Source organism: Chelonoidis abingdonii, chromosome 10 (assembly GCF_003597395.2).
Source record: "Chelonoidis abingdonii isolate Lonesome George chromosome 10, CheloAbing_2.0, whole genome shotgun sequence".
NCBI lineage: Eukaryota > Metazoa > Chordata > Testudines > Testudinidae > Chelonoidis > Chelonoidis abingdonii.
The window spans coordinates 71,595,106-71,611,457 of NC_133778.1; the positions used below are offsets into that span (position 1 = coordinate 71,595,106).

Consider the following 16,352-nt stretch of genomic DNA (forward strand, 5'->3'; position numbering starts at 1 on the left):
TATGGCTACAGTACATCTGGGAACAAGCATCCCAGTCCAGGTCCATGACTTGTGTTAGTGGGGCTCATGCTAGCGCACTAAAAATAGCTGTGTAGACATTGCTTTGACATTACAGCTTGCACCAGAGCTCAGCTGTGAAGGCCCAATGATCCAGACTCCAGTCTGAGCCACGTATACACAGCTAGTTTTAGCGCATTAGTGCAAGCCCCACCAATACAAGTCTGTGGATCTGTGTTGGAAGACTCAATTCCAGAGGCAGTGTAGACATACATCAAACATTTTACAAAGACAGAGGGTAAGATCCTCAGAGTAAGAATCATGGTTATCTTTTCAACAATCCATAACCCATCTAGTAAACTTCAGCGTGCTGTACAAATGGAGAGCAATGCCACTACCTATGGTAGGCCAAGAAGATGGGCAATATATGATCTAACAGAGGAGCAAGAGAGGATAACATTGGTGTGGAGAAGAGGGAGAATTCAGTGCAAGAAAATACGGCTACTAATTCTTAAGCATCTGCTGGCAAAACTGCAGAAGTCCATTTGTAAGTAGTAGGCCTACATATGACTCCTTAACAATCCTGCCACAGAGCACCCATGAGCTGATACTCGCTCCCAGCAATTTAAGACCCCTGCACTAATAAGATCTATGATGTATGTGAACTGAATGTGCATTTCACTTCACAACACGTCTAGGCTTACATATGGAATTTTACCCCATTATGTAGTCATGGGCCTGTGACTCAAAGAGTCATCTCATAGTCTGACAGAGAAGAGAGATTTCCTTTGATTTGTCTTGTCGAAGTATATTCCACACACATTTGCCACATTTAACTTGCCTAGCACCAAGGACAGTTTTGTAGATACAGGGTGTGATTCTGAACCTCTTACTACAGATTTTTCAGGGCTTTTAAAGAAGTTATTCAACAAGCAGGAACACATATTCAACTATAAGACGACTGGACATGCAGATTCTTTCCTCCCTCCTTCAGATAAGATACAATAGCATACACTGATCACACTCATGGCACGCACTATGAAAAATTATCAGCGCACAGTATCAATACTGTAATCACTGTGTCAGTTGTTTATAGTACTTCTCTGCCTGATGTTTCTTGTGGCTATCTCCTACATCTATACATTTGGCAACTCAGATAAATTGTGCACATCATCTGCCATTCTAAAATGTGTGGTTCTTTCTAGCCCTATAATATACAAATGTGTAAGATGCCAATGTGGAGATTCTTTCTTCATGTTTTCTAGACATTTTAGGCTTCATACTCACTTGTATCACCTCTCTCTAATTTAAATGTTAGCTCACTGGCAAGGCTATAACAAAGAAAATTCAGTTCATGTTACCCCTTATTAAGAATTTTCATAATCATAACAATCAGTCCCATTAAAATTATAAATATTGCTTTATTAAATTAATTGTATTAAACTCCTAGAAAGAAATTATATGTTTCAGTTACAGAATTAAATGAAGGAAACTCATTGCTGTCTTTGTAGTTCTCTAAATACAGATAGGAAGAGGCTGTAAGGAGTCCAGCTGTCCAAGTAAAGGCAAGGAAAAGGACGAGTTCCCTTAAGAGATGTAAGGCTCAGAAATATAAAAAGTCCTATAATACAATGAAACTAAAAATTCAACGATGTGTTGTAAACTGTAACTGCAAGAGTGGACCATATTATTCAGCAATTTCCTTAAAGTTATGAACTGTGAACAGAACAACAATAGGTTACACAGCAGATCTCAGCTGTTCTTCCTTCCATCCCATCCCTCTCAAAAAAAATAAAAATAAAATAAAGTTATGAAATCAGCATTAAACTGTAAGGACAGGAGGGAAACTTGCCTCCATAAATACTAGAAATTCCCCCATTCCCATATCTATTATATAAAGTAACTAGCTGTTATAAGTCAGTTTCAAGTACAACAGGTGGTTGAGGCAAAAATCAGAATCCGCTCATAAGAACCGATACTGTAATACAGTAATTTGGAAGAGACAAACAAGTACCCAGAGCAGTGATTAGACATGAGTGCTGCTGTACCATAGACTTGATGTGCCAGCAGAAAATTAAGATGTCTCTATTTCCAAAAATTGAGGACATTCATTTCAATCTTGGGTAATCTAATCCTAGTGCAAAACAGATGCTATGACAGCTTTAGCAAAGAGAGGTGATGCAGCTTTATTAAGGCCAAAATCTTGTTCAGTCATCACTGTCACTTCCAGATTCACTCAGCAGCAAGTCATTTCCTAAAATAGAAGATAAAGTCATTGTATTAGTTCCATTAAACTAAGTTCTTTTTTCACCCATCCAGTATTTTCTATTAGGAATTTAACACCAAAACATTTTATAGGTCTAAACACTCATCTGTTGTCCTAACTACTGGAGTGGGAATCTTAGGGCTACATCACTTATATGTGACCTTTGAAAGCCCTGCATTACTCACACTTAATTCACCAGATTGAATGAGTTTGGCTTTGGCTACACTGGAGAGTTGCAGCACTGGCAGTGGCTTTACAGCGCTGAAACTTATTCCCCGTCCACACTGGCAAGGCACATACAGCGCTATATCTCCCTGGCTACAGCGCTGGTTGTACTCCACATGGAAGAGAGGAAGAAAGAGAACAGCGCTGGTGCTGCAGCGCAAAAGTGCCAGTGTAAACAGCGATTAATCTTACTATGCTGTAACTGACCTCCGGAATTTTCCCATAATGCTTTTAACTAAAGAACTCTTTGTTTCGTTATGATGCCTCTCTTTGTTTTGTTGTGAACTCGGGGCTCCGGGAGCTGCTTATCTAAAAAACAAACATAGCTACTGTTTGCTCGAGCAGAGGCAGGCAGGGAATGTCCATAGCTAGTGTTTGCTTGAGGAGAGAACCAGAGCAAGGTGGGGGGAAGAGGAGGGGAGTCCCTCGGAGCAGCTGCTTATCTAGTCTGAAGGCTATTTGCATTTAAGAGTGAATGAGAGAGAGGGGTCGGAACTTGCAAGGCAGGGAGCTGACACAGTGTTGGCTCCAAAAATCCACTCTCTCTCTCTCCCCCATGCTCCCTGTCACACTCCACCCACCCCCCTCTTTTGAAAAGCACGTTGCAGCCACTTGAACTCTGGGATAGCTGCCCATAATGCACCACTCCCAACGCTGCTGCAAATGCTGCAAATGTGGCCACACTGCAGCACTGGTAGCTGTCAGTGTGGCCACACTCCAGCGCTTTCCCTACGCAGCTGTACGAAGACAGCTTTAACTCCCAGCACTGCACACCTGCAAGTATAGCCAAACCCTTTGTATACGACAATTAGTGCAAGCAGGCCCCAGCGAACTAGCTAGCTTCCCATCCACCTTCTGATACCTGATCAGCAGGGAAGCTGTTGGGAAATGCAGTTTCATTAAAAAAAAAAAAAAAAAAGATACGAGTTATTGTTGCTTGCATGTATCTCAATGCCTCTTGGATCTGTCTGAGAGCAAAGCAGTTTCCAAATCAAGGTGAGAACAAGCTGTTTGATGCACCTTGTCAAAAAAATAATCAGGCTGTGGAGCAAGACAGCAAACAAAAGATCAAAGGAAATATTTATGTATGCTGTCACCAAAAATTAATAGGAGTCATTTTAAAATGAGACAAGAAGAGTGACTATCCAGTGCTTGCAACAGCTGTCTCCATAACAGAAAATAAGTTCTCCCTGCTATTTTTTTTTCCAACGTGGCAAGCAGTTTTTCTCCTCCTCCACTCCATCTCCTACATATAGAATAGAGGTTAAAGGGATACTGTCAACAGCAAATCTGTATTTTTTAAAAATGGGTGTGACGTATCATCAGCATCAGCCCTTCTATTCCTCTGCCAAACTGGTGATTATGAAACTGCATTTTCCTCTATTAAAAAAAAACGGAAACAAGGAAAGAATCTCTCCCCTCCTTATTGCTGGGTGAAATGCCGAAATAGATAGGAAAGGGACTAATGAAAGCAACTATGCACAAAGTACTGTCGGTTACTGCAATCTTCAGTATTACTTCAGAGGTCATTATAGGGAGATGAGAACAAGGGGTCAGTACAACAGGGGAGAGGACATGCATGGATGGGTATCTCCCGATTGGTAGGTCAGAGCTTTTCAGATAAGAATCAGAGGGGTAGCTGTGTTCAGATAAGAGTGTCGGAAGTTGATGGGACTCCCCTTAACAAAGCTTTGTGTTTTCACTTCCTTTGTTTTGCACCATGTCCTCAGCAAGCTTTATCTGTGGAAATGGTTACAGCACGGCCCTTTGCAGCAGAACACAGAACACTCTGTGTCGGACATTAACAGTGAAAAACATTTGCTTGTAGTGCAGGAGGTGAACTAAAAGCACAGATGGGATTGGAAGGTTATAAATATTAGACACAAAATTTAAGCTTAACTACTTGGTTATATCATTTGAAATCTTCTGCTTTTTATTTTTACATTAAAAAGCAGAGATGGCTAAGAATCTACTCAAAAGTATTATTTCAATGTGAGAATTATCATTAAGGTGGTTACAGTTGTACTTTAAATCATGTAATTCTCCAAAATATTTTCCTTTACCCCTCTACCCATCTAGTTCCCCAGTTCGTGTTCTTGGCTCTTCCCCGCAGTCCACTCCAAAAAAACAGGTCATAGCCACCCACATGGTCACAGCCTTCAAAAGCAGTTTCCACATATTTCATAAAAACTACATTATTCCTCAAACAAGCCATCTAATGCTCGCTAAAGACAACAGTCTCATGAAATCCAAGAGGTTGGAACAAATCTGGAGTTTTATGCCAAGCTATCCGCAATAAGACAAATATCCCCACCAGCCCCCTTGCAAAAAAAAGTGTTTGGAAAAATAACCCTGAAATGAAACCCACCTCCATTTTGTACCCATGCCTTGCAAAGGCCTTTTCACAGTTGCCTCGGACTTTCCAGAAAGATTCTAGCCTGCATGATCCCAGCATAAGAAGTTTCAGATAGATTGGCTGGTGCACGTCTAAAACATGGAGAGCTAACTTCACCCAAGACTCTAAGGGTATGTCTACACTACCCGCCGGATCGGCGGGCAGAGATTGATCCAGTGGGGAATCGATTTATCGCATCTAGTCAAGACATGATAAATCGACCCCCCGAGCGCTCCCCCATCGACTCCTGTACTCCACCAGCGCGAGAAGTGCAGGCAGAGTCAACAAGGGAGTGTCAGCTGTCGACTCACCACAGTGAAAACATCACAGTGAGTAGGTCTAAGTACGTCAACTTCAGCTACATTATTCACGTCTCTGAAGTTGCATAACTTAGATCGATTCCCCTCCTCCCCTCTCCCCGAGTGTAGACCAGGTCTAAGGAAGCACCTACATTACTTAGGCTCAACCAATTTAACGAACAGCAGAAGTTAAGTGGGGAAATATTTTCAGGAAAACAGTCAATTTACACAATGCTGATGGGCTGGTTGACACTATCAAGATGTTACTTAGGTTTCATTACAGAGTGCACCATGTACTGGGATATTAATTAGTGATCCCCACACAGTATTTAGCTTTTTTAAAAGTAAGTTTTTGGAGATGTGTTAGATTGTCAGCTTTTTGGAGAAGGGACCATCTTTTTTGTTCTGTGTTTGTATAGCGCCCAGCACAGTGGGGGCTGGTCCATGACTGGGGCTCCTAAGTGCTTCTGCAATTGGAATAAAAAATATCTGGATGAAAACTGCACCACAGAGGTGAGCAAACAAGAGATCTCAGGGATAGCAAGTCACTGAGCATCTTCCTTAAGGAAATTTTTCATTTGTTCTCAGTTAGTAATTTCTGTTTAAAAGGAAATTAAACAGAGCAACTGCTGACAGAGTAGCTCTCCACTATTTTTTAAATGCAGTATTCTCTTACAGATACCTTAGCCCACCCATTTGCAGACCATGTTGTGACACAAGTTGTGGGCCTACATAATCATATATCAAATGGGGACAAGGCTCATAGCAAGGAAAGGGCAAAGTCTGAGGCCAGGCTACCTAAAAAGGCAGGTTCTATACACATGGCAATATTAAGAGGTACCTTGTTCCAAACATAGACCCCTACATTTTCAGCATTCTGCAAAATTTCAGCTGTATGACTTAATGAGAGTGATCTGACTAACCCCTTATGCCCCACCAAATTCTAATTGCCACTAAATTTAAGGTAACACTGCACATAAAATACCCAATTAACCCCTAGGGCCCTGATTCTGCAGACATGCTCATGCTTAAATGTATGCATTTGAGTAGCCCCACTGAAGTCACACCTCAAATGTGACAACCACCACACAGCTTGATCTTAAGATTTGCTGTTTTAAACACTTGTTTATACAAGATACTGTTTGAGATGGAAGAAATTTCTATGCCGGACCCCTGACTCTGAACTCCAACACCTAGCAAATCTCCCAGGACTCAGAGTCCACAGGCTATCTGTCCTGCTTCTCTAGCTTTCACTGCTACTTCTCCTCTCCTGCTGTGCTCCTAAATGGATGCCCCAGGAGCTCACAAGGAGAGTAGCTGGAGACCCTTGCTCTCCACAGCAGCCAGTGTGCAGTACCTTTTTATCTCAGATCACCACTCTGTTATGGCGCAGTTCACATTTTAAAGTCATTTGTGGGGAACTGGAGATGGCACAGATCTACAAAGCTGCTTCAAATGTTAAAGTAACAGAGGTAAACTGGATTAGAGCGAAATTCTAAGCAGGTTTATAGCTAAACCAGCATGAAGTTCCAGACCGCTCACAAGGGTCCGAGGACCCACCTCCCTCCCTGCAGAGCTCTTAAGGCCCACAGGGTTCCTGGGCTCCTTGCTGTGGTTTTGGTATTTCTGCAAGTTTAAGACATCAGGATGTTTCACTATGACAGTTTTAACTTGTGGCATCAGCCACCTGTACTTGGGCGTAAAACTTTCAATGGGAGCTTTGCAGCTGTGAACTAGCCATTAGTCACTAAGACGGTTCATTTTATTCTCAAAAGTGTTTTTTTCTAAGTGTGTGTAAAATGGCAAGTTTGAAAGTATTTCCGTGTCTGAGCGAAGGGACTGATGTACATGGAACTTTCTAAAGATATACTGATTGCAATATGAAGCCTATTTGCTTTAGGCCATGGAAGTTAAACAAAAAATTTAGTCCTCCTGCACAATAATCAGATGTTTTCAGTCTAATCTTATTCCTGTGAAGGAGGTGGTATGTGGAAATAAGGCTTATAACAAAAACCTGATTGTAAGCTTAGCTACATCATCACAATATATAACTATCTTGTTACCAATTTTAATTCCTTATAATAGTGAAACACAAGAGAACGATATATATTGTGTATATTTTCAATATAACCAGAGTAAGCTGTCAGAAAACTTCAGTACATATTATCACTATGTAAATTAGGGCCTATGACCAAGCTTTTCCAAAATTGTGAGCCTGAAGTTAGGCGCATAATTAAAAGTGTGGCTTTGTTTTCAAACAGCAGCAGTGGGTGCTCATCAATTCTGAAAAATCAGGCCCGGTTTATTTTGATGCTAAGTTTGAAGACCATTACATAGGTAGTTACTTGCTGCTGTTCAAACCAGTGATATATATTCTTGCCTAGAAAGAAGAGTATTAAAAAATCCCAGTTGTACTTTAAATATCTTAAATCTGTCATAATTTTTTTCAAGCAAAACACTGTGAATTAGTTTTGGTTGTTGGTATCCTCCCATCCCTTCAACATGGAAAAAGCATGAAACACCCTTCCTTCCCTACGTACATAGGAGGGGTTTGGCACCTTGTAGGTTAGAAAAGCCTCCATGAATCACAAGACTTCTGAGTGGGTTAGGACAGTGGCTCTCAACCTTTCCAGAGTACTGTACCCCTTTCAGGTCTGATTTGTCTTACGTACCCCCAAGTTTCACCTCATTTAAACTACTTGCTTACAAAATCAGACATAAAAATACAAAAGTATCACAGCACACGATTACTGAAAAATTCCTTACTTTCTCATTTTACCATATAATTATAAAAAATCAATCTGAATATAAATATTGTACTTACATTTCAGTGTATAGCATACAGAGCAGTATAAACAGGTCATTGTTTGTTTGTACTGACTTTGCTAGTGCTTTTTATGTAGCCTGCTGTAAAACTAGGCAAATATCTAGATGAGTTGATGTACCCCCTGGAAGACCTCTGCCTATCCCCAGAGGTACATGCACCCCTGGCTGAAAACCACTGGATTAGGATAACCCCATCTTGTAACTGAGTATTATCAAGATAATATTATTCCAGTATCATCTACTCAGGAAATCATACACATATGTTTTGGGAGTGCCTAAGCCGTTCAAGCATTTTCAACACAAATTATTGTTCTATAGTCCCAATGTATGCAATTGTGAGGAAGCCAGTACGGCCTATGACATATTTTAAACTGCATCAGCTTTAATTTAATATCTCTGATGGTCAAGTAACTTTTAGCCCAACTTCTAATTCAGAACTCAACTGAACAATCAAACCCCAGCATCTCTTCCCACAATTTTAATTACAATAGAGACATAGTTACAGAGTCTCTGGTTTCCTTTTAGATTCCTAAAGCATGAGATTGTTCTTTTCTTAGAGCACTGTCTTCTGTACTTACTTAGTGTATTCATCATATGGCCACCACTCTCTTGAGATTTGTTATGACTGGCATCCGTGTCATGGATAGCCTGTTGTGGTATGGCAGACATAGCAGGCTGCGGCTGCAAGTACGGCATTGACATAGGCAGAGAAGGCTTAGCCCCCTCATCTTCTGAATCACTAGAACTATTTTCACTGCTGGATGAGGAGGATGAAGAACTTCTTGATGCGGACGAACTACCAGAGCTACTCATCTGGTCCATGACACTGGCCTCGGCCTTTAGCTCTGAAAATAAGATGTAGAATAATTGAGAAACAAACCAAGAGGAGTCTCAGAGTTAAAGGAGAGGGCAACAAGAGAAGCTCTGCACAAGCAAGTGACTGTAGTTAATGTCACAAGTCATAAGTGACTAAACTGAAAGACATTAGATCCAGGAGTGAAGTGTGGGACACAAGCAACCTGATCACCTACTTGTATGCTGTAGTCCTCTCCTCCACTTCTTGCTGTCTTAGGCCACGTGCTTTTCAGAGCAGAGATGCATAAGGGTTCAGATAAGGCTGCCAGCCAAGGTGGTGCCCCCTACACGTCAGTGGGCAGCACAACCTAACTCACCCTTAATATCTGCCTCTGATTAGTAAGTCTCTTTTCAGGCTTTGTTTAACACCTCTGCAGATGTCTTACAGGAGTCAATAACTCAAGTTAGACTCAAGGGACAGAGAGTGAAAAAAGGGAATTGGTCAGTGGAACATCTGAAGGTGCAGAGGCAGTGGCTGGCAGCAATTCTGGCATTATAAACATGTACATGTTTGTCTAGACATTCATTGTTCTCAATCCCAAATTAAGCATTGTGGGATACCTGCAGCGATTGCCCATATTTTAAAATTATGGAACAGTTTCATTAAATCCTTGTTTATTCTTTTTATAGGTCTGGAAAGAATTTAGAATAGCTAGCAGGAAACCATCCAGACCCCAGCACACAATTTACTGTGGCCAAACAAGTAAATCTGATTGGCAGCACATAGGGACAGGGCTTTGGGATATGTTAGTCTTGGTGACGCAACTCAGAACAGGTTCTAAACAAAACAAACCATGGAGAAAAAGTCTCAGGTTTCTCATGCACTTGAGCACCACTTTGTTTCTTTTGCAACCTTAGGAACTTTTAATTGCCTTTTTGTGGAGTAAGACACTCTGGTCAAAGTTTGTCTAAATCACAAAGAAAAGACATCTGCATAATGAGATATCTGGGAAAAAAACTGTTTAAAAGAACCCAGAGCACTCTTGAGAGCTAATATCAATTCAGATCAATGAAGCTACTACTTGTTAGTGCTCGTACAGCAAGCAATTAACACCTGCTTTTCTCCCCCCATCCACTAAAAGGAAATAAAGCGTGTCTCCTACTGAATTAAATTCCAAGGTTCCTACCGAAACAGTCTCCGAAGAACATAGCATTTGGCATTGTTCTCAAGGATGGGATTTATGTAAGTGTTCAGTTGTCTCTTACCATATAAGGAACCACTTCTGCAGGTCTGATCTGATTTAGAAATGTAGGGTACTATTTGAATCTCTCTGACTAGATTTACATGATAATGAACTCATACAAATTTAGAGTTTTATTAAAAACTAAAAGAGTTATAAAGCATTTTAACCAAAGATTTGCTGTATGCAAAGGACAAAGAATGAGGAGGGACAGGGGGAGTGAGGAAGAAGTGGAGGACTGGCTGATTTGGCTTCAGAGCCACAATCCTACAATTGAGCCAGTAGCTTAAGACAGCAGCAGTGGGGGGACTCAGTGAGAACTAAAGCAATGCTAATCATGACCTTCATAAAACTAAGAATTGATCTGATTCTCAATCCTATGTGGTTTCAAATACTGTTAGATTACTACTCTTGTCAAGACATCCATTAAACTTTAAAGAACATTGCCTATGTAACAGCCTCTAGTGGGCATCTCATTCAAAAAAATCCTTGGCTCTCTTTATTTCTAATGTAAGTATTTCAGAAATTTTGCAGACTAAGTGACACAGTTGCAGTTTACCTCTCTCAATGTCGTCCATAGGAGAAGATGGAGACATCTTTTCTTTTGGTGAAGAATTTTTAACATTGTTTGGAGTCTTACTGGCATTTCGCATTTGCTGCTGTTGCTGCTCAATACGAGATTGAACCTTACTGCTTCCTTCAGCTCTGTATGACAGGGTGAAGAATTTTAACTGATTCCAGAGAACAACAGTTAAACAAAATAAAACACTCAGTAGTCTAAGCTGTGTGGGAAGCTATTCATTATGGTTTTTCTTAACTGTATCACTACAGTTTTAAATTTCAAAGTACACTATTACAGTCGTTCCCAAATTTTTTAACAAGGTATCCACCAACTGCATTTTGTCTTTTTTTGTGACTCACTATTACATATATGCACCCTCCATCCCAGCACACCACAACCATACCTCTGGCTTGGTGCAGCCCAGTACAGAAGGAAGGCCTCGGAAGCAGCGGGGCTGGAGAGCGAGCCCACCCCACACTCACTCTGCAGTGATGTCTCCTGTCCTGTGGGACCAGAACCGGCTGCCTACTCCCGGCGTTGTGATCTGACACATGGGATCACAGCGCTGTTCAAGTTTGGCCCAATGGCCCTTCCTACACCACCAGGCTTTCCCTCCACACCAGGCTGGGAGAAGTGTATATTTGCCTAGGCCAGGGCCCAGTGATAGGTTGCCATATCCAGGGGCTGGAATAATCTATCTAGAACCTTCTTGGGACCCACCATTTGGGAAACACTGCACTACTACAATGGCACATAGTAACATATAGGTGCAGTGATGTACAACATCCACGGATGCCATTCACATTGGCCCTTTGACCTAATCCTCTACTACGCTGTTTCACATTTTCTTCAGTCATTCACTAACACTTCATTAGAATTCTAGTAGAAGTGAGTTATATGTGAACATAGTATCAGAATGTGCATTAATGGGAATTACATACTCAGCAGGAGGAGAATGGGTCCTCAACATTTTGCTAAACCCTTTCACGAGAATTTATGCTATTTTATTTACACAGTTCGAAGTCAGAAAATGGCAGCAAGCAATTTCATTTGTGTGGCAAAAAGCTGTTTTCCAAACTTACTATGAGAAAACAGTTATTGTCTCTTGCAAGGATATGCAATGTTTCTGTTCAAAACCCACCCTACCAGCCTAGACTTGAAAGCTATAAAGTCATTTTTTGAGAAAAATAATGACACGCTTTTTCATTCCATTGAACAAGGGTAAGTTTTTGTAAGGACCATGTTTGAAAAAGTGAAATGTTGCTAAAAGCTAAGAATAGTTGGTATGTATCCCAATTTAGACTTTCAGCTATTTCTAAGGGCTTGTCTTGGTGCACACAGCGAGGGTGTAAATTCTAGTGCACATCTGTGAGTTGTGCACTAAGTGGTCACGTGGTCCCTACTACACACTAAAAGTTCTCTACTGTGTGTTGACATAGTCCTGTTTCAAACTGTACTAAATGCATGTGCACTAGGGTCCACGTGGCCATTAATGCACGACATGTTGGTGTGCAGTAGAATTTACACCCCACCTGGTGCGCACCAAAAGACCATGTAGACCAGCCCTAAACCATTTTCATAATGAGTTAGGGACATAGCAGTTTCTTTTGTAAACCACCTACCTGGTTTTCTTCACAGTGATGTTACTGCTCAGTTTCTCTAGTCGACATTCTCCAGTGTCATGATTGATAATTAAGATACATTCCTTTAGATAAGGCTTCTTGGAGCCCTTGAAGACTGTTACTGGTGGAGTTGAACCCTATTTAAATTGGAAAAAATATCTAATTAGCATTATTTCAATAGACTTATTTGTATAAACACAAAATGAGCCTTTACAGTAATAAAAAGTTCATTGTAATTGATCTTTTGTAGCCTTTTAAAATCTGTTACCAACTAATTCAAGTGAAACTCAGATTAGTAGTAATTAGGGGTAAAATCCTGACTCTACTGAAGCCACTGGAAGTTTTGCCATTGACTTCGGTGTGGCCTTGATTTCACCCAGCCAGTCTGAAATAAACCAGTAATCTCAATCCAGTTTTTAAACAGACAGCCACACATATCACAAAACTACCCCCAAAACTAGAATGCGTGTTAGCAATATCAGAAGAGCAATCTGGGATTACAGGAGATTGAATTCTCCTCCCCGGTGGTGGTGCGTGCACTTCTACTCCTTTGGGATTGTGCCATAATGTCAATGCAGCAAAGGGAAGGTTGCACAGCAGCCAGTGTCAGTGCTGTACTTGTTTTATAAACAGAGAATTCTAGGGTTGTCAATTACAGCATATTTCCAGCACAGTGAATTCACTAAATGTTACAGCATGATTACCTGACCTTTGTAATTCTGTATTTTCTGGTGCAATTATTTCTGTCCCAATGCTTTAAAAGCTACATGCATACAGCCTTGAAACAACAGCCAACTGAAAATACTGAAATGTGAAACGCTTCTATATTCAACACATATTGTGATTCAGTAAGAGAAGCCTCTCCTTTTCCCAACCCCTAATGATATTCAGCCCTCACCTCAATGTTCGGCAGCGTTATTGTCACCTGTTCACCTTTGCCAACTTCAAGGTCTCCTTCAGAGGATGTATCAATAGATGCAGGCTTGAAGTCATCTACGAATTAAAAAAAAACTCTGATTTTCATGAGTCCCTTAAATATTGACACACATTTTATGAAATCTAAAGGTGGTGAGTTTGGGGGGCATTTAAAATCAACAACTTAGTATCTTTGCTAGCGCAGAATCCACCATTCCCTTAGCAGATTTTTCCATAAGCCAGAGAGCTCACAGTGAAGGTGGTTTTCCTGATATTCAATCTAAATTTCATCAAGTTTTGGTGCTGAAGCTCTTCAAAAAAAAGTTCAAAGATTTTAATTTTGATTAATAAGGAAAGTTTCTCCTGTTCATCTCACGTTCAAAAAAATGGCCAAACCAGTTTGCAGATACTTAAAGAAAAACCCTACAAAAAAGCTACAGAATTACTTTTGGGTTGAGACCAACCCTGGAAAATTTCAGCCCAAAAAATGGAAGTTGCATACAGCTGTGACTAAAAATAGGAGAGTAGACTAGAAATACATTTGCAGCCCTAACTATAGCATGCTCTTACTGTATTAACAACATCAAAGGCAAAACCATATGCACTAGCAAGGTTGTGGTGGTTATTTTTATTTTTAAGTACATATATTTCTCTCTAAAATGGAATTGTTAAAAGCCACCATCATATGCTTATTTTAATCTCCTTTATTAGCAGTCATTCTTAGAAACCTAACAATGTCTCCATTTGTGCGGATATGGATTTCCCCTCTTTGCATGTTTCAAAGAACTGGAAAATTAGAGATGAACATTAGTTTGTTTCACCAGAGTTGTCAGCCCTGCCAACAAGGTCTGCTAATGATTGTTACCCAGCTAGCATAATTTATTTCCAAGGTCCTAAACAAGCTCCAGTGGTCTCAAGCTCCTGCTAGCAGCACCTTACAGAGCTAAGCACCACAGTTCTCATTCTTACCACAAGAAGAACCAGATTATGCCAGTCTTCAGTGGGTGCTGCTGGGTAATTAGTATTTTGGCCAATCTTTTCAGAAACGGCTGACTAAATAAATGTCCAGTTTACCTACTTGTAAGAAGTGTAAAAGCTAAGATTACAATAACAAAGGTTAGAGAAAAATACGGCTTTTCTGTTTATTTTGTGCATTTGACAACACTGTCAGTTTTGCCGATTTCCTTGTGTCTTTCTTCACAGAGTGACAGGAAAGAAAAACTTGTTGAAACAGAAAAAAGATTGTAAAACCACAAAAGTCAGGAGGAAAACTTAAAGGCAAGTGTAGTACTAAAGCCTATTTTTACTACTACTGTTTTAAAATACTGAATAGATTGCAAGTTACAGCACCCCTTTAAATACACACTCAGCTTTTAGGTTCCTCTCACACCCTCCCCCTCAAAGATGTGGTCAATTTCATTAAATATGATTCCACTTGCTCACAGAGTATACATTATCTATCTCATCTCACTGTATGAGAGCACACAGGATAATCTCCAGAGAACATGTGAGACACGGAACCTTGGGAATCATTCTATAAATAATGAGACAGCAGAACAAAAGCTGCAGCCCTAAATTATCAGAACCGTAATCCTAACAGCATTTGTTTCCTAGATACCTTCAGAATCTGTGAGAACACACCTCCCAGGATAGTAGTTATTATGTACTCAGGAAGGGCACACTAGCTCTGAGAGCAATATTGCCTTTAATCTTTGATTGTTGAGAGCCCTGCCGAGGCAAAGGGCAGAGCTTCACCCCAAACTCAGATTTTTGTAGCATTGTGCCAAGACTCCACTGTTTCCCAAAATATACCTTAATGCATGGTACATGAATTGAGTACACATAAAAGGAAGAACTAGATGAAGAAGGCAGGCACTGTGTGAACTTTACCCCAAACTTTACCAGCAACACATCTGTTCATTAGTCTAGCTTGGAGTCTCTCATGAGCAATAACTGCAACCTGCTGTGAACAGTATGGTCTTATATTTAAGACACTGGATTTGGATTTGACACACCTAGATTCAATTCCCAGCTCTGCCACAGACTCCCTGTATAACCTCATGAAAGTTGCTTCATTTTTCTTTGCCTCATGGTTTTCTGTTAAATCCCTTTCTCTCATTCTTTCTGTTGTCTGTTTGGACTGTCAGCTCTGCAGGGTAGGAACTGTTTCTCACCAAATGTCTGTACAGTGTCTATCTCAATGGAGCCCTGATGTTAGTCAGAGACTCTAGGTGTTATCATAATACAAACAAAGAGTGCAGTAGCTTTGCCACATTTGATTCCTATCCAAAGCCTTCCCGCTGTGCCCTCCTCGCTCCCAGTCACCACCAGCAGCCTGCTCCCCTACTCTAACCCCACCCAGCAGCCCCACTGACTTCATCTCCTCAACTTCTGATTTACCCTACCATCACTCTCAACTTCACAACAGGAAAATGCCAGGGTAAGAGAGATTAACCCCCGCTCCTCATATCTGCCTCTCCAGCTACTGCCCCATCTCTCAACCCAAAGAAGGAGCCATCTGCAACCACTATCTTCAGTTCATCTCCTTCAACTCCATCTGCCAGCATAGAGGGCACTTGTACAACACAGATAGACAAGTGTAGAGTTTACAGGGGTGTCGGGAGGGGTTCTGATTTCCACTGAGGTATGACCAGCCAGGCAGTGCCATGTCTATGGGGAGTTATAAGGGTGCAAAAAGGGAGGTGTGGATTTTCCCTGGAGTATGATCAGCTAGCCAGGGACATACCCATGGGAGGTGGGGGTGGGGAATCACAGGGGTACTGGGGGGATGCTGACCTCCCTGGGGTGTGACCAGCCAGGTAATTACATGCCCAGGGTAGGGGGATTACAGCGGTGCTGGGGGTGTGACCAGCCAGGTGGTGCCATGCCCTGGGGGGAGAGGCGGTTACAGGGGTGCTGGAGGTATGACAAGCCATGCGTTGCCATGCCCCAGGGAAAAGCACACAAGGGTGCCAGGGGGATTCAGATCTCCCCTGTCGTGTGACCAGCCAGACAGTGCCATGACCCAGGAGGAGTCAGAGAGACACTGGGGGAATTCTTATCTCCCCTGGGATGTCACCAGCCAGGTGGTGCCATGCCCTGGAGGGTGTCAAAGGGGTGCTGGGGGTATGATCAACCAGGCGGTGCCATGCCCCGGGGGGGGTGGGGCGGGCTGGCTTCAGGCAGTGGGGTGCAGCAGGGGTTGAGTG

The 16,352-nt window shown here is 41.5% G+C and overlaps 1 protein-coding gene across 1 annotated transcript in view; it reads right to left on the minus strand.

Moving 5' to 3' along the window:
• Positions 1 to 1,398: 1,398 nt before the first annotated feature.
• The window catches only part of EAF2 (ELL associated factor 2), a 16,935-nt gene continuing 1,981 nt past the window's right edge, over positions 1,399 to 16,352 (minus strand). Inside the window, exons 2-6 of the mRNA XM_032763642.2 lie at positions 13,127 to 13,221; positions 12,229 to 12,365; positions 10,604 to 10,749; positions 8,587 to 8,853; positions 1,399 to 2,251 (exon numbers count right to left, since the gene is read on the minus strand). Coding sequence (XP_032619533.1) covers positions 2,205 to 2,251; positions 8,587 to 8,853; positions 10,604 to 10,749; positions 12,229 to 12,365; positions 13,127 to 13,221 — 692 coding nt within the window. The 3' untranslated portion in view covers positions 1,399 to 2,204. The remainder of the gene's footprint in view (positions 2,252 to 8,586; positions 8,854 to 10,603; positions 10,750 to 12,228; positions 12,366 to 13,126; positions 13,222 to 16,352) is intronic.